Raw genomic sequence first — 25,744 nt, 5'->3', positions numbered from 1 at the left:
CTCACTGACCAGCAGTGTCTAACAAGGTTCAGGTTTGATAGGGCCACCATTCGTCAGCTGTGCGAGCAGCTGACACCCCTCCTTCAGCCCCAGACACGTAGGAATAACCCCATCCCTGCCCACCTCAAAATCACTTCCGCTCTCTCTGTCCTGGCCACTGGCAGTTTTCAATCCGTATTAGCTGCTAACACAGGCCTCACCCAGGCTTCTATTTCACACTGTCTCACCCAGTTCCTGGATGCCTTCATAACTCACACCTCACACTACATCACTTTCCCCACCACCCCCCAGGCCCTGCACAACAACATGGCCGCCTTCTATGCTGTTGCTAGATTCCCCTCGGTCATCGGTGTGATAGACTGCACACACGTAGCCCTCAGACCCCCCCGGGCACACGAAGCCACCTACAGAAATAGGAAGGCATTTCATTCTATGAACATGCAAGTTGTATGTGATGCCCAGGGGGAGATATTAGACGTGTGTGCCAGGTACCCCGGCTCCAGCCACGATGCCTACATCCTACAGCACTCGGGCATCTTCCGCAGGTTCGAGCGAGGGGAGTTCATTGGTGGATGGCTACTAGGTAAGTGCAACATGCATGTACCACCCATACTAGACCTCCTCCACTGGGCAACCCTCCGCCCTGGCTTCCTCCACCACAACCCACTATCCAAATCCCCCCGCCCCCCCTGTACCTGCTCCAAGCGATACACACTCATCTATCTCATTCTGCTTTTCAGCAAAGGTGACCGAGGCTACCCGCAGAGGACATGGCTCATGACCCCCCTGATCCACCCACAACCAGGGGCAGAAGAAACCTACAACAGGAAACATCGCAGCACCCGGGGGATCATTGAGCGCACCTTTGGTTTATTGAAAAACCGCTTCCGCTGTCTGGACCGGTCTGGAGGAGAGCTGCTCTACAGTCCAGAAAAGGTGGCCAAGATCTTTGTGGCGTGCTGTATGTTACACAATTTGGCCCAGCGCAGAGGACAGCCTCTCCCAGAGGAGCCACAGCCACCACCAGAAGAGGCCCCAGATGAGCTGGAAGAGGAGCCCTCTCCACCCCCAGCCCACAGAGCAGAGCTCAATGCCTACCAGCTTGGCGTAAGAGCAAGACAAAGACTCATTGAAACAAGTTTTAGGTGAATGTAAGTGAACATTTATTTTGTACATACAGTGCATATGTGTTTGGTCAACCCCACCACCACCACCACCACCACCACCCCCCTCCCACACCCACCCCCCTCCCACCAACCCTCACCCTACAGCATGTCCCATCATTTTCCCCTTCCCTTCCCCCGTCCCCTCCTACCCCTCCCACGCCCTTCCTTTGCAGCTGGTGCTGCATGGGAAGTCTCTTCTGAGCTGCTGCTCCCAGTGTCCTCCTCCCTATCCCCACGGCAGCCTGCGGCTTCGGCTGCACCGTGGAAATCGGGCCACCTTCTTGCTTCTAGTGGTCTGGCCACAGGACCCAGAATGGGAGCAGAATTCGCGGGTGCTGCAGGAGTGGGTGCGGAGGCTGAGGAGCGCAATGCCCACCTCTTAGCTGGTGGTTGCTGGTGGTCAGTGGAGGAGGATGTTGATGGCAGGGGCTGCTCCAGCAGCACGGGGGCTGGAGTAGGCGCGGTGCCCTGAGGGCGCAGGTGTTGGATGCTCTGCTCCAGCCGTCTCAGTTGCTGGAGCACCTCCTGGTGGCCTTCACGGTGCGCCTGGAGGAGTTCCTGGTGTGCTCGCTGCTGTGCCTCCAGTGCTTGGCGCTGCAGCTCCAGTTTCTGCTGGCGGTACTCCTCCAAGCGCACGTTGTGGCGGAGTAGCTCCGTGGCCAGCCGCAGGAGTTGCCTCCTTTGGCCGGATGGCCTCTGGCGGGGAGCTGGGCCCTCCTCCTCCTCAACAAAGTCCTCCGGTGCTGGAGGTGCGGCCTCTGCTGGTGCAGGTGGTGGTGGTGGTGGCAGAGGCTGGACAGCTGGTGCAGGTGGTGGCAGAGGCTGGACAGCTGGTGCAGGTGGTGGTGGTGGTGGCAGAGGCTGGACAGCTGGTGGTGGTAGAGGCTGGACAGCTGGTGCAGGTGGTGGTGGACGCGGAGGATGCACAGCTGGTGCAGGTGGTAGAGGCTGGACAGCTGGTGCAGGTGGTGGTGGATGCGGAGGATGCACAGCTGGTGCAGGTGGTGGAGGCTGGACTGCTGGTGCTGCAGGCTGTGGAGGTTCAGGCTGGACGGATGGTGTAGGGCGTTGGCCTTGCAGGCCACTAGGGCCAGCCTCCTCTGAGTCTTCACCTGTATAGCACAAGAGTGAGGAATAGTGTTGGTGCAAATAACCCACTTTTGTCTTTCAGCATTCATATACATTGGTATGTCCCCCAACCTGATGACCCAGCAAAGAGATGGTGAGGAGGAATGGAATTGACACGGGTACGAAAGAGAGAGGCCCGCAGGCAGCTGGGTAGAGGTGGTGGATGAGCAGCCAAGAGAAGGACACCACTCACAACGTTGTGCACAAGCTGTTAGTTGTATAATTGTTAAATTGAACAACATTGCAGCATGTTTTGTGTTACTACTGACTTGCTAAACTGCATAGAACTGCTTTATGACCCCCATTACAGGCTCCTTCAGTTGAATGCATGTGGCCCACACTCAGTAGAGCACAGAGGTCACAGGAGGAACTAGGCACAGTTTGGTAATGGGAAAATAGGAGGGAGTAGTAGGGAAGGACGGCCCCCAGAGTTCTGCCACAGTAGTAACCTACACACACCCATAGGAGCCAACTGGAAAGTGGTATTGGGGGTGCTAAGCCCAGTGACCAACACTCCTCCCTGCACAGCTACATGATCTTTCCTCAATATTGGGGGTGCTCACACACACACACAGCACCCACCCTGTCTGCTTGCTCCTATAACACACATGACCACTACCACTACTCAAATAGAGCTTACAATTAATTCTATAAATATGGGCACACAGGACAAGTAAGAGGAAACCCAATGACAATGGTAGGGATAGGGAGTAAGGGTAGAGAGCTAGTGAGTAGGGGTTACCAGGTCAAAACAGCATCATAAAGGTGGCCTGTTACTATACATAAAGACAGCCAGAGATACTCCCCCCCCCCCACCTATCTCCCTCCCTCCTCCTGCCCCCCACTCCTCACCTCCCTCCCCCTGACCCCAACTTCTATAACACAAGTGTACTGCAGCACAACAGATACCCCAACTGCATAATGAAACACCTACCTGAGTCCTCAGCCTGGCCCGAGGTGTCCATGGAGCCAATCCCGTGGATGCCCTCCTGGGGTAGGAGGGAGTACACCATCAGCTCCATGGGTGTAAGGTTGGCAGTGTCATTGCCTGGGGGATTGGCCCCCGCCTTCCTCCGAACATCCCTCCTCAGCTTCCGCCACTTCCTCTTGCAGTCCTCCACGTCTCTCCCAGCATGGAAGACAGCATTCAGGCTGTCCCGTACTGCCTCCCATTCCCGCTGCTTTACTGTTGCTGCCAGCCTCTGCCCTGTGGGAGCAAACAGACTCCGGTGCCGCTGTACAATTTCTTGCACCAGGAGCTCCACCTCTGCCTCGAGAAAATTACCCTTCCGGGTCGGCGGCATGCGTGGTGGCATTGTACCAATGGGATTTTCGAAAATACGGAGTGGGCGTTTATATGGGCGCCAAGAACGCCCATTGAGACGGGGGAATAGGCGATTCTGATATGGGCGTTTCTTTTTCCATTATACACATAATTCCTAAGCGTGCCCAGCTCAGATAGCGATTAGGAACACATGGTTTCGATTATGAGTAGTAAAGTATGGGCGTCTCCACCTGCCTTCCCTTTCTTCATTGCCATTTTACCTGCCATTTCCTGCACTGAGACCTTGCCGGTTGTTCGTAATAATCATTTACAGGGTTTTACCCTCACTTAGCATGCTTGGGTACACCTGTGTATTTAGGGGGGGGGGGGGGAATTATTGTTGGCCCTCAGCCACCACGCCTTCCGTTTCCTCTCTTCCACATCGCCTGATGCTCCCTTCCTTTCTCCCATTCTCTCTGCCTGGTTGTAGCAGGCAGTGTGTGGGGGCCACGAATTTGCTACACTCACCCCAAATCATGCACCCCTCGGTAACGGTCATTTCAATCAGGGAGATGTGCAGCTAATGTTCCAGAAGATAAAAGGCGCACTACACAGTCTTGAAACAGACGTTCATGGTAAGCTCTCATTTGTCTGCCACCTCTTCTCTTTGTGCTCATAGTCAAGGAGTGTGCATTCACTGTATGTATGTAGTCTGGAGTCAGATGTTAGGTAGCTCTGTTTTCACCAGGTTCCTGTGCACTGTACTGTGGGGTTGGCAGGTCCTCAGTGGTGTGGGCCAGCTGTTGGAGGTGCTGTATTGGTTCCCGGTAGGTTCCATCTTCCTTGTTTATGTGGTGTACCCCAGTCCCCATTTATGAAGTGGCCACCCATTCTCAAGGTCCATAGGCGGGGGAGGGGAGAATGATTAATGCAATGGATGTGTATAGCACATTATGGAACACCTTCCTAAATTGCTCCATAGGTAGTAGGGTAGGGAACATGCACATTACATTGTTTTTAATCGGTAGCCTGGACAAAATGATCGAGGTGGCTACAGGTAGTGCCACTGAGGCCTATGACGTGGTGGTGAGGGAGAGGGGTGTGTGTACAGGTACCAACTCAAAGTAACTGGTGGTGGCTAAAGCTTGGTGGCTGCTGTGGCCTAGTGGTTAGAGCACCAGCCTTATAATCATAAGGTTGCTGGGTCAAATCCCACCTAAGGCAAGTCACTTCAGGGACAAAGTTTGACACAAACCCAGAATACTTGAATGTAACACACCTTGATCAACTACTGGAGAAAGTGTGATCACACCTGCAAATAATGAGCACCATTTTTATTTGTGCCCTTCCCTAACACAAGTATTACATTGCAACTGTGATGAAGTAACCATCCATCTATTGGGTTTCCCATTGTTTCCCTTTTGCTCCTCAGCATTATATACCATAGCTGATGTATTCAATGTGAAAATATGAGCCAGCTGTTTGTAGGTCCTTCTTGGGCCCCCCCCCCCCCCACCCCACCAATGTGGCTTGTGGGTAAGGATATGTGTCCATCAGACAGCAAACACTGTGTATGTGGTACCTGGAGTTATGTGGAAGTGTGTACCTGGCAGATCACACGTGGTACAATATTCATCTCTTATTGATGGCACTCTGTATTGTGGGTCAGTATGGTGGAGGGGAGGGAGGAAGGGAGAGAGAGATGCTGGCTGGCCATTTTTATTCATGAACACAAATATCCAGCCAGCCTCCCCGGCCCAACCCCCCTGCACATATATAGCCATGCAGGTTGGAATGAACAGGTGGCGTTCTGTCTGGCCAACATTCTCAGACATACATCACCTTCTCATTCACACAGCACATTTAATGCTATGCATATTGCTACCTCCTTCCTCTCAACTCAACAGCACCATTTGGTGATATGTAATGCACAAGGGAGACAAACACACACACACACACCCTGATAGTTATATTATAACAAACATTTATTTCCCCCCCCCCCACCCCCACCCCTACAAAATAACCCCAACAATGCCCTCCTCCCCCCCACAACTCCCCCCACACCCCAACAATTCCCTCCCCCACCCCCCACAGAACCCCCAACATTTCCCTCCCCCCACACACACAACCCCAACAATTTCCTCCCTCCCCCCACACACACAACCCCAACATTTCCCTCCCCCCACACACACAACCCCAACAATTCCCTCCCTCCCCCCACACACACAACCCCAACATTTCCCTCCCTCCCCCCCCCCACACACAACCCCAACAGGCCCCCCCTATTTAAATTAAGGGCGGCCACGCCCTCTTAGTAAGGCCCTCTGTAGCAGGGCAATGAGCAGCCCCAGCAGTACCCTTAGTGGGCCCTGGAGCTGCTCATTGCCCTGCCGTAGGGCTGTCACCTCCTGCAGCAGCTGTTGCTGGCCAACTAGAAGTTGCTGCTGGCCAACTATAAGTTGGTGCTGGCCATCTACCAGCTGCTGCAGGAGGCGCACTACCGTAGCCGGGCCAAAGGCTGGAGGTGGCCCAGGGGACACGGAAGATGGCCCAGGGGATGGAGGTGGGCCAGGGGACACAGAAGCTGGCCCAGGGGATGGAGGTGGGCCAGGCGATGGCGCTGCAGGTGGGGAGGGAGAGCCCTCATAAGGAGCTGCAGGTGGGGAGGGGTCCTCAGGAATGTCTATGATGAGGACTCCCTCCTCCGAGTCCTCCTCCTCCTCTTCTCCCTGGTGGCCCGCCTCCTGGCCTGGCTGCTGCTCCTCCTCCTCCTCCATGTGCCCCTCCTCCTGCTCCTCCTGCTCCTCCTCCTGCTCCTCCTCCTCCTCCTCCTGGAGGTGGTGGCCCTCCTCATCCTGCCGCTCAACTTCCTGCTGGTGGAGCCCTGTGTATGTAAAAGGAGTGTGATTGAGATCAGTGCATACACCATGGCTTGCATAGTGCAGTAGCTGGGTGGCGTGAGGCAGGGGATGGGGCAGGGTGTGGTAAGGCGTAGCCTATGCCCACGGGGAATGAGCTGCATCAGATGACATGAAACAGAACCCTGGACCCTCCTCTGACACACACCACGCAGGACATGTGGGCATACCAAATTCATTGCTGACCAGCATGTTTGCATTGTGAGATGCAACGAGGGGTTGATGGGCAGTTGTTGTAGGAGTTATTGGGGGGGGGGGCAGTGGGAAGGGTGTTGAGCACAATTCTTTTATGTGATTTAGGCCATAACATGCAGTAAAAGTAGGGCCTCAGGCACCTGTACCAGGACACAGTAATCAGCCACCACAATAAGGGGAATAGTAAAGTGTGGCATATCATCTCATTCATCTCGGGGGGATGGTCGGACGTTGCAAGCACGCTCATGGGAGAACCCATGCAACCTGCATCCTTGATCTGGGACAGATATGGTATTACTAGGTGGCTATTAGGCACATGGGAAGTGATATTGTACAACACATTTGCTTTATTCATGAAATGTATGTAGTAATGTGTACAGGTGTCCTGTTTTTGAATACTTACGGCGAGCCCTGAGGTGCCTTCGCACCGCCCGGATGAGGTCGGGCCTCTCCCGCCTTACCCGGCGGAACCGCCTCCTTAGGGACTCAAGGTCCCGGTGGACTCCAAAGCGTCTGTAAGATATAAGTTTGTAGAGCAGGGGTCAGGGGTGTTGGTCCTTTTTGTCCTCTGCACACATTCATTTGCTATTCACATACCAGAGAGAGAGGGTCTACAGTGTTGGGGGGGGGCACCTCCATTGGTAGTGAATCATAGGAGCCACCTTTTTACCATTTTGGGGGGTGGAACCCCCAGTGGAGATGACCCCTCCCTCCATACATATTTGATATTGGGGGTGGGGTGGTGAAGCACCCACAGCAGCCACCGAGTTGGTTCCTATGCAGATGATGCCAGAGAGGTGGGCATGAGGCCAGACAGTACCGTTTGTATACATTATAATGTATGCTTGTTAAACTACTTTATATGTGTTATCATGACCATGTTATAAAGTATGGTATAGGTTTCATTGGTCTCATGCTTCCACTATTCGGAGGCGTTGTAACCCACTGGCTGCAAAGAGGGGTTGGAAAATGTGGCCTTCACATAACTAACGAAATTTTCACATAACACTAATAGCATAGTCACGATACTAACCTAACGAAATACATTCTTGTAGGGATGTGGGAATGGTGGTCGTTTAAATAACATACAAATTATTAGTGATTGTGCATGTTCCTATATTACTCATGATCCTTGCATGGACACTCCAGTTACTGGTGGTAACATTGATGACGGAGCTGTTATATGTGTAGGTACAGGAGGGGAGGGGGGTTGGGCCATAACCTTACCTTTCTAATCGTTCCCGGATGCGGGACCAGGCTCGCATGGCCTGCAGCCTGGGGGGCAGGTGGTGGTGCTGTATGAAGAGGGTGTGGCGGTGCCTTACGCACAGCCTGACGAGGAGCAAACTCTCCTCCTCGCCAAAATTGGGCTCTCGCCTTTGTGCCATTTTTCCACGTGTTGGAAAAGAAGTGCCTTATATAGACGACCTTGCGTGAGGGACGTCGTTTCATGCACAGCTCCATATATGGATGACCATTCCATATATGGCCCCTATCAGCACGTGGACGCCCTCGTAAGCATAGACGTCTTTGACGTGCACATGCCTGCAGGAGTGTGAAACGTGCCTTATATAGATGAGTATGACGCACCCCACCCGACCCTTTTCACATATACACAATATGCATTTACTGCATGTTCAGTAGGTGTACAGTGCATGCAGATCCGGACATTCAGATGGGCACATATGATGAAAGTATGGGTGGAGCAGCATGATATGTCTGTAGTTGACACATATATGCGTTCCTCATATATTTCCGTACCCGGATGGCCTGAACAACATGTACTGTACTTGCGATACACCTTTGTACATTATTTTACACACCACGTGATTTGGTCATTTGCACCTGCAATAATCGACCATCTTAGGGCGCCCAATTTAGTCACGCTTCTGCGCTCGTCATTTGATTGTTTTCTTACAGGGATAATCGATTATCGAAAAACGCCCACACTATTTTTCCATTATACAGGTCTATTTTTGGACGTTATCGTAAGAACGCCCTAATTCGTACTTGGACGATCTTTCCATTTTGCCCCTCTATACGTCCTAGGTTCACAACATGCCCAAAAATGGCTGTTGATAGTTTCTATCATGGAGGTTATAGACTTATCTCCATTGATTTTATTTCTTTCCTTTTTTTGTGCAAATAAAATGCCTCAAAATTACAACTCAAACTACTTCTTCACTGTAGTGATACTGGAAGCGCCAAATGTGAGCAACATCTACGTACTTTACTGAAGCAATAAATACAGCACTTAGCTTTTGTGTCCCCAGTGATTTCTAGGTTACTGGGGCCACACTCCCAGTGGTCCCACATTTCCCAGAAAGCACTCATAGACCCAATACACAAACCACCAGGATTCTTTATCAGTCCAGACAGGTAGAATGAACAACAAATGTGTTTATTCTCACACTGGAACAATGAACAAAAAATATGCAATTAGCAAACAATAACAGGGAACTGAACTATGGATCAATTATAACACTAACTAACCAACTATAACACTAAATATGGATCAATTATAACACTAACTAACCATCTATATACTGTCTAAACAGCACCTGGGAAGGTCAGGATATAAAACTGTTCACAGAGCCTCAGCAAAGACATCTGTCTCTCTTTCCTCCCGGGCTGAAACTGAAGCAACAGCCAGCAAAAACTGCTGGGTAATTTCAAACTCCAGGCCAATCAGAGCCCAGTCAACAAGTTTTAAAAGTATACTGCTCACAGTGCTAGATTCACTTCTGCACTAAGTGAAACTAAGGCGCCCTTTTACTATTGCACGTAGGCGCCCACACGCGCCCAACATGTATCAGTTTGGAATTACTTCCCGGCTACTGCGTGACCCAAGCAGTAATTTCATTTTTTTATGTGCGCCAGAAAATATTTTTATTTTTCGGCTCGCAGTCAGTAGTCAGCATTTGAACACATGTTCACCATTACCACCCGGTATACACATGAGACATTACCACTAAGTGAATGGGTGGCGGTAAGGTCTCAGACCCAAAATGGACACACGCCAATTTTCATTTTGCCGCACGTCCATTTTTGGCCCCCCTAAAAAAAAGGCATTTTTACAGGTGTGCTGAAATATGGATCGGCGTGCATCCAAAGCAAGCGCCTACACTAGCACAGGCCACTTTTCAGCGCATCTTAGTAAAAGGACCCCTAAAAGAGATCATGCACTTTTCTATAACAGCTTTAACATAAAACATGCACCACCTGCTGGCCAAACTAAAGAAATGCACTTCAAGAGTTAAAGGCAATTTTACAAATTTAAAACACACTGTTGTGTCACGGGGGGGGGGGGGGGGGGGGGGGGAGGGGGTATGTGTATTCCATGCTAATCTGTGTGAATTTTATAAAGTAGACGTACTTCAGAACTCTGCCACAGCTCCACAAAAGCTATGCTCTAGGAATGCTACATGCTGTATGCATAAAGGTGTATGTGCTCTGCTCTGCACATGTACTTCACGTGCAAATTTAGTCACTTCCTACTTACAGTACACATAGAAAATACTTTACATAATTGCAGCACTGATTCCACTTGTACAACTGAAACCTTTCTGCAATGACTGATGGAGTACATAAGTACATAAGTACATAAGTAGTGCCATACTGGGAAAGACCAAAGGTCCATCTAGCCCAGCATCCTGTCACCGACAGTGGCCAATCCAGGTCAAGGGCACCTGGCACGCTCCCCAAACGTAAAAACATTCCAGACAAGTTGTACCTAAAAATGAGGAATTTTTCCAGTCCATTTAATAGCGGTCTATGGACTTGTCCTTTAGGAATCTATCTAACCCCTTTTTAAACTCCGTCAAGCTAACCGCCCGTACCACGTTCTCCGGCAATGAATTCCAGAGTCTAATTACACGTTGGGTGAAGAAAAATTTTCTCCGATTCGTTTTAAATTTACCACACTGTAGCTTCAACTCATGCCCTCTAGTCCTAGTATTTTTGGATAGCGTGAACAGTCGCTTCACATCCACCCGATCCATTCCACTCATTATTTTATACACTTCTATCATATCTCCCCTCAGCCGTCTCTTCTCCAAGCTGAAAAGCCCTAGCCTTCTCAGCCTCTCTTCATAGGAAAGTCGTCCCATCCCCACTATCATTTTCGTCGCCCTTCGCTGTACCTTTTCCAATTCTACTATATCTTTTTGAGATACGGAGACCAGTACTGAACACAATACTCCAGGTGCGGTCGCACCATGGAGCGATACAACGGCATTATAACATCCGCACACCTGGACTCCATACCCTTCTTAATAACACCCAACATTCTATTCGCTTTCCTAGCCGCAGCAGCACACTGAGCAGAAGGTTTCAGCGTATCATCGACGACGACACCCAGATCCCTTTCTTGATCCGTAACTCCTAACGCGGAACCTTGCAAGACGTAGCTATAATTCGGGTTCCTCTTACCCACATGCATCACTTTGCACTTGTCAACATTGAACTTCATCTGCCACTTGCACGCCCATTCTCCCAGTCTCGCAAGGTCCTCCTGTAATCGTTCACATTCCTCCTGCGACTTGACGACCCTGAATAATTTTGTGTCATCGGCGAATTTAATTACCTCACTAGTTATTCCCATCTCTAGGTCATTTATAAATACATTAAAAAGCAACGGACCCAGCACAGACCCCTGCGGGACCCCACTAACTACCCTCCTCCACTGAGAATACTGGCCACGCAATCCTACTCTCTGCTTCCTATCTTTCAACCAGTTCTTAATCCATAATAATACCCTACCTCCGATTCCATGACTCTGCAATTTCTTCAGGAGTCTTTCGTGCGGCACTTTGTCAAACGCCTTCTGAAAATCCAGATATACAATATCAACCGGCTCCCCATTGTCCACATGTTTGCTTACCCCCTCAAAAAAATGCATTAGATTGGTGAGGCAAGACTTCCCTTCACTAAATCCGTGCTGACTTTGTCTCATCAGTCCATGTTTTTGTATATGCTCTGCAATTTTATTCTTAATAATAGCCTCCACCATCTTGCCCGGCACCGACGTCAGACTCACCGGTCTATAATTTCCCGGATCTCCTCTGGAACCCTTCTTAAAAATCGGAGTAACATTGGCTACCCTCCAGTCTTCCGGTATTACACTCGATTTTAGGGACAGATTGCATATTTCTAACAGTAGCTCCGCAAGTTCATTTTTTAGTTCTATTAATACTCTGGGATGAATACCATCAGGTCCCGGTGATTTACTACTCTTCAGCTTGCTGAACTGACCCATTACATCCTCCAAGGTTACAGAGAATTGTTTAGTTTCTCCGATTCCCCCGCTTCAAATATTCTTTCCGGCACCGGTGTCCCCCCCAAATCCTCCTCGGTGAAGACCGAAGCAAAGAATTCGTTTAATTTCTCCGCTACGGCTTTGTCCTCCTTGATCGCCCCTTTAACACCATTTTCGTCCAGCGGCCCAACCGACTCTTTGGCCGGTTTCCTGCTTTTAATGTATCTAAAAAAGTTTTTACTATGTATTTTTGCTTCCAACGCTAATTTCTTCTCAAAGTCCTTTTTTGCCCTCCTTATCTCCGCTTTGCATTTGGCTTGGCATTCCTTATGATCTATCCTGTTACTTTCAGTTGGTTCTCTTCTCCACTTTCTGAAGGATTGTTTTTTGGCTCTAATGATTTCCTTTATCTTACTGTTTAGCCACGCCGGCTGACGTTTAGTCTTTTTTCCCTTTTTTCTAATACGTGGAATATATTTGTCCTGAACCTCCAGGATGGCGTTTTTAAACAGCATCCACGCCTGATGCAAGTTTTTTACTCTGCGAGCTGCTCCTTTCAGTCTTTTTTTCACCATTTTTCTCATTTTGTCGTAATCACCTTTTCTATAGTTAAACGCTAGCGTACTTGATTTCCTAGTTTCACTTCCTTCAATGCCAATATCAAAACCGATCATATTATGATCACTGTTATCAAGCGGCCCTCGTATCGTTACCCCCTGCACTAGATCATGAGCACCACTAAGGACTAAGTCTAGTATTTTTCCTTCTCTTGTCGGCTCCTGAACTAGCTGTTCCATGAAGCTGTCCTTGATTTCATCAAGAAATCTTATGTCCCTTGCGTGTACAGATGTTACATTACCCCAGTCTATATGCGGGTAATTGAAATCCCCCATTATTATTGTGTTGCCCAGTTTGTTTGCGTCCCTGATTTCCTTTAACATTTCCGCATCCGTCTGTTCGTCCTGGCCAGGCGGACGGTAGTACACTCCTATCACTATCCTTTTCCCCTTTGCACATGGAATTTCAATCCACAGTGATTCCAAGGAGTGTTTTGCTTCCTGCAGAATTTTCAATCTATTTGATTCAAGGCTCTCGTTAATATACAATGCTACCCCTCCACCAATCCGATTCACCCTATCACTACGATATAATTTGTACCCCGGTATGACAGTGTCCCACTGGTTATCCTCCTTCCACCAGGTCTCAGAGATGCCTATTATATCTAATTTTTCATTTAGTGCAATATATTCTAACTCCCCCATCTTATTTCTTAGGCTCCTGGCATTCGCATATAGACATTTCAAACTATGTTTGTTGTTCCTAAGTACATCATGCTTAGTACTTGACAGTATTAATTGGCAATCTTTTGTCTGATTTTTATTGTTATTTAAAGATACCCGATCTACTACAATCTCTTTTGCAACCTCACTATCAGGATACTCTATCTTCCCTGTTATGGTGATATCTTTGAAAGATACCTTATCCCGAACCATGCTCTTTTGAGCGACTGTCGGCCTTCCCCCCATTTCTAGTTTAAAAGCTGCTCTATCTCCTTCTTAAACGCCGATGCCAGCAGCCTGGTCCCACTCTGGTTAAGATGGAGCCCATCCTTTCGGAATAGGCTCCCCCTTCCCCAGAATGTTGCCCAGTTCCTAACAAATCTAAAGCCCTCCTCCCTGCACCATCGTCTCATCCACGCATTGAGACTCTGGAGCTCTGCCTGTCTCTTGGGCCCTGCGCGTGGCACAGGTAGCATTTCAGAAAATGCTACCCTGGAGGATCTGGATTTCAGCCTAAATTTTGCTTCCAGAACCTCTCTCCCACATTTTCCTATGTCATTGGTACCCACATGTACCAAGACAGCGGACTCCTCCCCAGCACTATCTAGAATCCTATCTAGGTGACACGTGAGGTCCGCCACCTTCGCACCAGGCAGGCAAGTCACCAGGCGATCCTCACGTCCACCAGCCACCCAGCTATCTATATGCCTAATGATCGAATCACCAAGTACAACAGCTGTCCTAACCTTTCCCTCCCGGGCAACATTTGGAGATATATCCTCGGTGCGAAAGGATAATACATCCCCTGGTGGGCAGGTCCTGGCTACAGGAGTACTTCCTACTTCACCAGGGTGATGCTCTCCTTCTAGGAGACCTCCCTCCTCCAAGGTAGCACAGGGGCTACCTGACTGGAGGTGGGACTTCTCTACAACATCCCTGTAGGTCTCCTCTATGTACCTCTCTGTCTCCCTCAGCTCCATCAAGTCTGCTACTCTAGCCTCAAGGGAACGGACACGTTCTCTGAGAGCTAGGAGCTCTTTGCATCGGGCACACACATATGACACCTCACCAATTGGGAGATAATCATACATGTGACACTCAATGCAAAAGACTGGATAGCACCCCTCTCGCTGCTGGACTGCTGACTCCATCTTAGTGTTTTTTGAGTTTTTCCGTAATTTAAAACTTGCTAAAGTATTAAGGAGTAGATGCGATATGAGCTTGTAGCAATGTTATAATCTCCTACACCTTTGTGTCTGACAATGCTGGAGAGAGCAGTGAATGCATGATGGTATATGTTGTTGTTTTTTTTTCCCCTAAATACAGCCAACAGCCTGTTTCTGTTCAGGGATCTGAATGCCTGGGGTTACTATACATCATCCTCCTTCTGGACTTCTTGAGATATGTCCTTCAGGTTTGTTTGTTTTTTTAATTTGGGGGAAAATATCCTCTTTTTCTTTTGTGTTACTATAACCAAAACTATCTTTGGCCTATTAGCCAGTTTGGACACATGGGGGTGCTAAAGAGAGAGAGAGAGAGAGGTTTTGCTGATCTCCTCTCTGTTTCCCAGCTGGTTGAGTCTGTCAAAGGAATTTTGTCCATGCAGCACAACTTTAAGCATATGTCATGCAAAGACTTTCAAAAGTATCTCAGAAGCCAGCCAAAATTATTGAGGGATATCCGCTCTTCTGATAAGTGTGCTTGGGCTCTGACTCAGTCAAACTGAAATCCGGACATTCTTGAAAAGTAGATTATTGTCTACTGCTGTACTGTAAGTCAGTCACTAAAAGCCATTTAAACATTTGCTATGATTAAATGTTTTTTTAGCAAAGGTAGCAACTGTTTTTATTATTTGTGTCCTCGTTTTTTTAAATCTCCGCAAATATGATTTCTGGGCACTGGCTGATCATGTTAGACTCACCAGTCAAGCACTATATACTTCTGCTGCCCCTGCCCATCACAGCACCAGGACCGTACCCTTCCCATCAAAAAAATGTGCAGAATATTTAATGGAGGCAGAGAGGTACTTAAAAACAGGCAGTTTGAAAGGTGCAATTCTGTAATCACTATGTTACAGTGAATCAATGTATGTATATTGGCAGCTGTTGAAACTGCTTCTCCTATAGAAATGTATTGGGGCATTTTTTGAAGGGTGTTCATTTCTCTTCAACTCTCCACAGCATACAGATACTTCCTCCAGATTACCCCCTCCCTATTGTGACTGGAGTTGCCTTCCAGTCCTCAGTCCCCACTGCCTTCCCTTTGACTGAATCCTACTTACAGTTTCTGCTGCCAGTTATAATAGAAGCAATCAGGGAAAGCTCACTCATGGGAGGAGCAGGAGAAAGGGGGTTTGGTGGGGGGGGGGGGGGGATCTGGAGAACTTAGAAAAATGTGTAGACATATTACCCATCTTTCTAGCTGCTGGACATTAATGCAAAATTCTGCTGACTTCTGGAAAATACCAGTTGGAAATCCTAACCTCCTAAATCCTGGACATATCTCAAGCCCCCCTCCCCCCCCCCCAAACCAATGTGGACAGAAAGCATATGTAAAGTTTGCCAATGGCTTAATCTGGCCCTGCCCACAACAACTGATGTTAATTGATAATATATATAGCAACCCATATGAAAAATGTATGATTTTTGTAATACATTTTCCCAGTAGAATTAACAACAAAAAGAATGAAATAAAGGTAAGGGATTTACACTCCCTGTGTGTGTATCAGTAGTGTCTACATATATAAGAGTGTCTGAATATTTCTGTTCTGGGTTGTGTATATGCTGGGCATGTGTTGTGTCTGTGGGGGGAGTTAGTAGGTGTTGGGAGCAGTTACAGACTATCAAGTTTTAGGACTGGGGCAGTTTGAAGCAGGAGGGGGTAGTTGGGGGGAGTAGTTTTGGGGATGGAGCAATTTGCAGAATGGTGGAACAGTTGCAAGGGGTAATTTTGGAGGTGGGGCAGTTTTGGGGGGTGGGACAGTTTCAGCTAAAGGAGTTTTTGGGGGGTGGGGTAGTTTGATTGATGATGGGGCAGTTGCAGAACTTTAGCTTTTGGGGTGGGATCAATTTACAAGGTGGTGGGGAGTTACAGGAGAGGGTAGGTTTTGGTGATGAGGCAGTTTACAAGGTGGTAAGGCAGCAGAGGGTAGTTTTTTTGGAGTGAGATCATTTTCAGGGGGTAGTTGAAACAGTGGGGTAGTTTGGGAGTGGTAGCAGTTACAGGGGATATTTTTAAGGTATAGAGGCACCATATGGGGTGGGGTGGGGTGGGGTGGGGTGGGGTGGGGTAGGGTGGCAGTTGGAGTGAGTAATGTCTGGATATGGAGCATTTGCAGGGGGTAGTTTTTGTGGATGGAGCAGTTTGTGGGGTACAGTGGCAGTTGAAGGAGAGTAGATTTTGACTGTAGGGCAGTATGCAGGGTGGTGGGGCAGCTGAAGGTAGATATTTTGTGGTCTGTGAGGGCTGTTTGGGGAGAGCGGCAGTTATAAGGAGGATAGTGCTGTAAGAGTAGGGACAGTTTAGGGGTTTGGAAAAGTAGCAAATTCCATCTTTTAAACTGCCTTGCCCTGTTCTCTAATCTATGTTTCACTGTATCTAAGTTTCTATGCTACAGAAGCTGGAAATCCTTTTCCCATATAAATGCATTCAGTCTTTTTTTTTTTTTTTGGAGGGGGGGGGGGGGGGGGTATTATCTCTCTAGAGTTGCCAGTCCAATTTGGCCCATTTTCAAACTCAATGTGTCTTTTTACCAGTTTTTCCCACCTGGCAAGTTTCATCCTATTCCATTTTCAGAGAGTTATTTTGCCCCCAGAGAAACAGACAAAGATTCTCAAACTGTTTGATATAATTCATTCCAATCCATGTTGGGTTGGAAAGAAAAACAATATCAAAATACATCATCCTCTGAGCCACATGTCATTGTTTAAAGCAGCCTCCCAATGTCTTCAACATATGATTCAGAAACCAGTTCCCAGGTAACAAGACCATAAAAAAATGCAAGATTTGTAAAAAATATATGCATACAAACTACCATGGATGTGTGTTCTCTGACTTAAATGTATTAGTCCTTAAGAAAAGGTCAAGGCAATGCAAGCAATAAGGATATATATGAGTGATAACATATTCTTCTACTTATAGAGAGAATTTAGCACCCTGTGCTGAAACGGGGACGTAAATGCCTATCCCTCACCCATTCGCCCACACACTCTGCTATTCATCAAGTATGTGGCAAATAATAGTTTTGATGGCAAAATCTGGCAGCTCAGTCTTGCCCTTCTCAGAGATGCATCCAGGCTTTGCATTCTAACTGTAGTCTGCTAGACTGTTAATTCCAGGAACTGATCTAAAACAATGGATCTATGACTCATTTTGATACCGGTAGCATTTTTCCCTCACAAGTTTTGACGGTGTTACTTTGACGTCTCCTCCCACACCTTCCCAGAAAACTTCAGTTTTATTGCTTTCATTTGAGCACTGAAACAACTGCAGCTTTCCCCAGACACTAGTGCTTTCACATCTTCAGTGGCTGTTCCAGTCACTACTGACCACATAAATATGGGGGAAATTCAGTAAATGGTGCCAAAGTTGGGCCCTGGGAAGATCCACACTAAGGGGCCCTTTGACAACACAGGCTTACCAAGTGGAGGAGTAGCCTAGTGGTTAGTGCAGTGGACTTTGATCCTGGGGAACTGAGTTCAATTCCCACTGCAGCTCCTTGTAACTCTGGGCAAGTCACTTAACCCTCCATTGCCCCTAGTACAAAATAAGTACCTGAATATATGTAAACTGCTTTGAATGTAGTTGCAAAAACCTCAGAAAGGCAGTATATCACTTCCCTTTTCCCAATCTGGAGCTACTGTCAGACCAATGCAGGCACAGTAGTTCCACCCCCAGCATGCACCATTTCCAGCACTAGCAGAAATATTAAAAAAATATTTTGGTAGGCGGTAATTGGGCAGCATCATGCTCTACCTGGTTACTACTGGGTTAGAATGGGAGCCCTTATGCTACCTCAGTGAGAGATGTTAAAAGCTCCCCCTGCATGGCCACGCGGTAAATGAAATCTTACCGCATGGCCATGTCTTTTTTGGGCCTTTTTACCAGCTGCGGTAAAAAGGGCCTCAGTGAGTGGCCAAAATGACCCCCTGCCACTAGCACAAGGTCCTTTTTATTGCAGCTTAGTAAAAGGGCCCCTTAGTATACCTGTCATACACTGCAAGCATGGATCTGGGTAGCATGGATTTATGATGAATACCTGTTGACTTGGTGCATCATATTCACTGCCTCAATCTGTTGAGGGTTGTTGTTAATGTTGGCTCAGGCTAGAGCTATTTGTGGGGACATCTGCATGACTTTCAATTAGGCACATTTTCGAAAGAGATGGACGTCTATCTTTTGATATAAATCGGCACTTGGACGTCCATCTCTCAGAAACGTCCAAATCAGTATAATCAAAACCCGATTTTGGACGTCTCTAACTGAAGTGCGTCGCAAGGACGTCCAAATTTCAAGGGGGCATACAGAGGCATGGTGCAGGCAGGACTTGGCCATTCCTAAGACTTGGTTGTCTTTGAGCCATAATGGAAAAAAGCAGCGAAGTCCATGAGTAACACTTGGACATTTTCATCCGGACGTGTTTTTTTACAAATAAGGCACAGAAAGGTGCCCGAAATGACCAGATGACCACCAGAGGGAATCGGGGATGACCTTCCCTTACTGCCCCAGTGTTCACCAACCCCCTCCCACCCACCCCCACCCCCACCCCCCAAAAAAACAACAAAAAAAAACCCCTTTTTTGCCAGCCTCTATGCCAGCCTGAAATGTCATACCCAGCTACCTGATAGCAGTATGCAAGTCCCTGGAGTAGTTTTTAGTGGGTGCAGTGCACTTCAGACAGGTGAACCCAGGCCTATCTCCCCCTACCTGTTACACATGTGGTGGTAAATGGGAGCTCTCCAAAACCCACCCAAAACCCACAGTACCCAAATGTAGGTGCCCCCCTTCACCCCTTAGGGCTGTGGTAATGGTGCAGAGTTGTGGGGAGTGGGTTTTGGGGGGGGATTTGGAGAGCTAAACAACCAAGGAAAGGGAGCTATGCACCTGGGAGCTATTTTTATTATTTTTTTAATTTTTAGAAGTGCCCCCTAGGGTGCCCGGTTGGTGTCCTGGCATGTGAGGGGGGCCAGTGCACTACAAATGCTGGCTCCTCCCACGACCAAATGCCTTGGATTTCGCCGGGTTTGAGATCGCTGGCATTATTTTCCATTATGGCCGAAAACCCATGCCGGCCATCTCAAACCCGGCGAACTCTGACATTTGGCTGGGCCCAACCGTATTAGCAAAGAAAAAGATGGCCGGCCATCTTTTTCGAAAATATGGTTGGCTCCGCCCACTTATGGCGCCGTCCCCGAAGATGGCTGGCCAGCTATTTGGCCGGCGCCGTTCGATTATGCCCCTCCATGTCACACAATCAGGCCATGTGAATAGCAGGTCTATCTTTGGCAGCTATAACTTAGCCAGTCAACCGATGAATATTGGCTTAACCAGCTGTATTCATAGTAGCCAACCCCCCCCCCCCCCCCCCCCAGATATTCAATGCCATGCGCCGGACATGGCCTGGCATTGGATTTCTGGGTTTGCCGCCTACCGCAGGAGTTAGCTGGGCTGCCTTCCGTGGTATAAATATTGGCCTCTAAAATTATAGAATTAAGGGATAGATGTATGTAGGGAAAACAGAGGTATGCACAGACAAAAAAAAGTGTGTTTTTTTCATGTCACACTATTTAAAATTAATTGCACCCCCCATGTTCAAACATTCAGCTGATTTACATTTCACTGTGTGTTCACAGCAGAAGACACCTACCTGCCAATGTTTCATCTCTTCCCATTAGATCCCTGTATAATAAGACCAGGTCAACTCTGAAGATCAAACACAAAACTACCATAATAATAGCTATTGCTGAAAATATTACTGCAGTCGTCATTCCAGCAGCGAAGACATGTTTGGGAATATGTGGCGTTTTCTCTGTGAGAAAAAAAAGCATACATAGAAATATTATGTTTGTTATTTTACAGTAAAATATAAATTTCATAAATGCAGAAACTTGGCTCTGTGCATTGTTAAACTCCCCAACCTTTACAATTAAGAAAGAATGAGTCCATTCTGGATGAAGTTGTAAACAGATAATGATTTCATTAACATTGGTCTACAAAGCATTCAATCAAAGCTTGTATTTAAGAAAGAACTTTTGAACAATTACACTGCTTTGTTATAAACCATTGTGTATGGTAGGTAATATTGCACCGACATGCATAATTTCACATGCACAAACTAGCAACTTTCCTGACTTATCTGAAAATAATTGGTTTTGAGTTCATAAAACTTAGCAAATTATATGACATTCCATCTGTGTCAATGCACTATGAAATACTTAATATGAACTGGATGAAACTGAAACAAGGCTGTGCATAAGCTCTAAAGGAGATATTCCAAACCTGAACACTTCCATTTATTTATTTATTTATTTATTTATTTATTATTTTTTTAATACATTTACAGCCTGCCTATCCAACCACCTAAGCAGAGTACAATATAACACTCATAAAATAGTACATAAAACATCACAAACAAAACATATAAACATCCAATGCCCCTCCCCCCCCCCCCCCCCCCCCCCCCCCAAATCCTGAGAACTCTCCCTGTGTGCTCTGAGGATGCACATTGGTAGCCTATTTTATAACAGCATCTAGGTACCCAGATTCCATTATTGAATGCTAGCATTACATTTATGTACCCATATATATATCATCAAACAATAACAATAATTGGGGCATATATGCACTATTCATGTCTCAAATACAATCAACTCTACAAAATAAATAGAGACCTCATGTACACCAGCCATAGACCTGGGATAACTGTAGCCACGTCAATGCACCTAACTTACAGTATTCTGTAAATTACATATTTAAGTAAGAGCTCTGCTCACGCTCTACTCATGTGTACTGCCCCCTCGCATTTACGCACTAACCCCCATATTCTGAGGTGCGCACCAACTTAATTGAATGAGCCAATTAGTGCTGATAATTGGCATCCAAACAAGCAATTATTGGTGCTAATTGAATTTAATTAGCAGTTACACATGAAAATTTAGGTGCCAGATCTGCACCTAAATTTTATACATGAGTCTGAAAAGAGGGTGTAAAAATGGGAGAGCCATGGGTGGATTGGGGGGGGGGGGGGGGATGTTCCTAGAATTTACATGCATAGTTATAAAATAAGGGGGATACATGCCTAATTTAGGCAGGAGGATTTGCACTGCGTTTCAGTTGGTGCAAATGGCCGTGTCTAAATTTAACATAAAATGAGTAGTGTGACCAGCAGAGCTCTTCCAAGAACAACAGGAGGAAAAGAAAGCTAGATGTAAACGCTTTATTCATAGAAACCTGATACGGCACCGTGTTTCGGCCAAGTGCCTGCCTCAGGGATCTACAATGAACAATAAAAAAAATGTAAACGTGGAGGGGCATTTTCGAATGGGGACGACCATCTCCAAGGGTGTCCAACTCTAAGGACCGTGCCGCGAAGGGGCGGGGCAACGCGTATTATCGAAACAAGATGGACGTCCATCTTTCATTTTGATAATATGGTCGGGGACACCCAAATCTTGACATTTAGGTCGACCTTAGAGATGGTCATCCTCGGTTTTCGGTGATAATGGAAACCAAAGACGTCTATCTCAAAAACGTCCAAATCTAAGCCCTTTGGTCGTGAGAGGAGCCGGCATTTGTAGTGCACTGGTCCCCCTCACATGCCAGGATACCAACCGGGCACCCTAGGGGGCACTGCAGTGGACTTCACAAATTGCTCCCAGGTGCATATCTCCCTTACCTTGGGTGCTGAGCCCCCCAACCTCCCCCCCCCCCCCCCAGGTCTGCCTGCCTGAACTACACTGCACCCACTACAACTGCTCCAGGGACCTGTATACTGCTGCGATGGACCTGAGTATGGCATTTGAGGCTGGCATAGAGGCTGGCAAAAAAGTATTTTTAAACTTGTTTTTTATGGTGGAAGGGGGTTAGTGACCACTGGGGGAGTAAGGGGAGGTCATCCCCAATTCCCTCTGCTGGTCATCTGGTCAGTTGGGGCACCTTTTTGAGGCTTGGTCGTGAAAAAAAATGGACCAAGTAAAGTCGGACAAGTGCTCGTCAGGGACGCCCTTCTTTTTTCTATTATCGGCCGAGGACGACCATCTCCTACTCACGCCCCAGTCCCGCCTTCGCTGCCCTGCTGATACATCCCCATGAAATTTGGTTGTCCCCGTGACGGAAAGCAGTCGAGGGTGTAAAAGAATCGGCTTTCGATTATGCCTATTTGGACGACCTTGTGAGAAGGACACCCATCTCCCGATTTGTGTCGAAAGATGGGCGTCCTCTTTCGAAAATAAGCATGATATTATACATATAAACAAAAAGGTTAAATGCTCAAAATAATTAAAAAATGAATTGGAAAAAAATATATACATATATATATATATACATAAGTATATACATACATACATGTAAATAAGATACATCCAAGGGTTAGATATACAAAAAAAAAGAAAATAGAATATACAGTTTACTGATATAATGTATGTATAATGTGGATGTTAACATATAATGAGAATATCACAAGAAAATATGAAAGATTCCAGAGGAAATTGCTGAGTCATGGGATAGGAGGTAGTGTTCTATTGTGGATTAAAAACTGGTTAAAAGATAGAAAACAAGAGAGTAGGGTTAAATGGTCAGTATTCTCAATGGAGAAGGGTAGTTGTGTGGTTCCCCAGGGGTCTGTGCTGGGACCGCTGCTATTTAACATATTTATAAAAGACCTAGAGATGGGAGTAACTAGTGAGGTAATTAAATTTGCTGACGACACAAAGTTATTTAAAGTTTTTAAATCGCAAGTGTCACATTTGTGACTGTTTCCTTGTCTGTGCTCACCTCGCCCTCTGGTGGCCAGAACCGGTGGCTGCTATGAACTGTCACCCATTCCAGACTTCAGCCCAGTCCGGCCCGGATCTTCCGGGCTGCCAGACTTGCTTCTCTAGTTTGTGCCTGAACAGCACCCGTAGCTGCCTTGTGATTCCTGCAGCTGAACTTCAGCAGCTGATGGGCTTTATTAATCACCTGGAAACTTCTGTGTTTGCCTTTGTATCGTCTAAGGGCCCTGGTTTGTTGGTGCTTTGTTGAACTTCTGCCTAGTCTGGTTTCTTGTATAGTTCCTTGTCTGTTTCTAGTTAGTCTGTGTGTAGTTTAGCTTATGTTTATTGCTTATTTCTTAGTCTTGTTTCTGGTTTGCATTCCTGGTCTAGTTTCTGCTTGTCTGTATCTCTTGCTTAGTGGCTGCTCTGTAGCTTTCAGTCCTGACTCTTGTCTGTCAGTATTTGTACCCTGTTTCAGTGGCTGCTTGGCAGCTTTCAGTTCCTGTCCTTTAGCTTGTTCTTTTTCCTGCCTTGTGTAGTATGGTCTGTCTGTGAGTCCTAGCCCAGTTCCTGTCTTGCTGCCCATGTATATTCCTTTCCCCTATGACCCTCAGTCCCTGTTCAGCCTAGTTGGTATCCAGTTCCTGCCCTTTCCGGTAAGTCCTGCTGGCCGCCTGCACCCAGGGGCTCAACTCCTGAGGAACGGCGGTCAAGTGCAGGTGAAGTCTAGCTGTTCCTTTCAGAGTTCTGCCTTGTCTCTGGTGTGGGGTGGTTTTGCCTGCCACTGCTGCTCCACGGCAGTGGCCCAAGGGCTCGCGAACCTAGTTTCTGCCTTGAAAACCTAACAGCAAGAGGATTGTGAAAAATTACAAGAGGACCTTATGAGACTGGGAGACTGGGTGTCTAAATGGCAGATGACGTTTAATGTGAGCAAGTGCAAAGTGATGCATGTGGGAAAGAGGAACCCGAATTATAGCTACGTAATGCAAAGTTCCATGTTAGGAGTCACCAACCAAGAAACGGATCTAGGTGTCGTCGTTGATGATGGGTTGAAACTTTCTGCTCAGTGTGCTGCGGCAGCTAAGAAAGCAAATTGAATGTTAGGTATTATTAGGAAAGGAATAGAAAACAAAAATGAGGATGTTATAATGCCTTTGTATCACGCCATGGTGTGACTGCACTTCGAATACTGTGTTCAATGCTGGTCACCGCATCTCAAAAAAGATATAGTGGAATTAGAAAAGGTGCAGAGAAGGGCGACAAAAATGATAAAGGGGATGGGATGACTTCCCTATGAGGAAAGGCTAAAGTGGCTAGGGCTCTTCAGCTTGGAGAAAAAAACGGCTGAGGTGAGTGTTATGTTTTTCAGTTGTTATCTATCATCTTGCACAAATGAGCATACAGATTTGCCTCTAATTTCACACCTAGCTCCCCTCCTTTCTCATGTCTAAACACAAAGCTTTGCAAAGAACTAAGTTCTGCTGTGACAAAACAGTGGGTTTGTAGGCCCGTAAACTGTACTAATTATTTCTTGAAGTGTATTTCTGTAGTTTGGCCAGCAGGTGATGCATGTTTTATGTTTAAAGCTGTTACAGAGAAATGACTGTTCCTTCTTTAGTGTAACACAAAGAGGAAGTAACCTGCAGTGATGTGGCCAGCTACTTTTAGAAAATGTTGTTCTGGGCTCTGATTGGCCCAGGAGCTCAAATTCAGTCTAGATATACTGGATTTTTCTCCAGTCTCAGTTTGGAAGTAGAGAGAGAAAGACCTCTTTACTGAGACCCTGTGAGCAGTTATATTCTGTAACCTGTGAGCAGCTCTATTTCCTGTACTTCCCAGGCACTATCCAGGTAGTGATAAAATGTTTAGATAGTTTTATAATTGATCCTTATTCAGTTACCTGTTATATGCCTGCCATTTTCCATCTGTTTTTATAGTTCAATATTTTTATGACAATAAACTTTTCTTTTTTTTAGTTTATTGGATCTGCTTCCTTGGACTGACTAAGTTTGTGTGTTGGGCCTGTGAGTGCTTTCTAGGAACTGTGGGAAGACTGGGAGTATGGCCGCAGTAACCTAGAATTCACCAGGGATAATTTGAAAGTGGGAGACTCGCCCAGAGGGGTTGGGACCCAGTCGGTGGGAGGAGGGTGCTAGTATAAAGCACATGCCCAGGTGCAGGTGGACCTGAGCTATGCTGAGGATAGACCCTTTAAGTGACCGCAAGGTTAGCCTCAGGCCAGTGGCTGGAGTTTCAAAGGATTTATGTTCCTAACTTTGGGTCCTTTTACTAATCTGTGTTAGGCACTAAGGACTAGATTCTATATACGGCACCTGAAAAATCTGCATGGTAAAAAAAAAAAACATGCCTAGGTGTATTCTTTAAAGTATGCCTAAATTTTATAGAACTGGCTTAAATTTCCTCTCGGTATATTGAATACACCAAGCACCTCTCCATGCGACCAAATTTAATCACGTCCATTTAGGCCATGCTGATGTACATCCCAATACCTAAATTAGGCATAGAGCAGGTTTATTCTATAATAATAGCTATGAATTCTAGCGT

At 46.9% G+C, this 25,744-nt stretch overlaps 1 protein-coding gene across 4 annotated transcripts in view; it reads right to left on the bottom strand.

Moving 5' to 3' along the window:
* Window positions 1-25,744, bottom strand: part of IL18R1 (interleukin 18 receptor 1) — a 105,905-nt gene that overhangs the window by 13,585 nt on the left and 66,576 nt on the right. For all 4 annotated transcript variants that reach the window (XM_030201448.1, XM_030201445.1, XM_030201446.1 and 1 more), the window contains one exon: window positions 20,074-20,235. In XM_030201448.1, the coding sequence (XP_030057308.1) occupies window positions 20,074-20,235 (162 nt within the window). The remainder of the gene's footprint in view (window positions 1-20,073; window positions 20,236-25,744) is intronic.

Source organism: Microcaecilia unicolor, chromosome 4, assembly GCF_901765095.1.
Source record: "Microcaecilia unicolor chromosome 4, aMicUni1.1, whole genome shotgun sequence".
Classification (NCBI taxonomy): Eukaryota; Metazoa; Chordata; class Amphibia; order Gymnophiona; family Siphonopidae; genus Microcaecilia; species Microcaecilia unicolor.
This window is presented reverse-complemented; position numbering and strand designations above follow the sequence as displayed.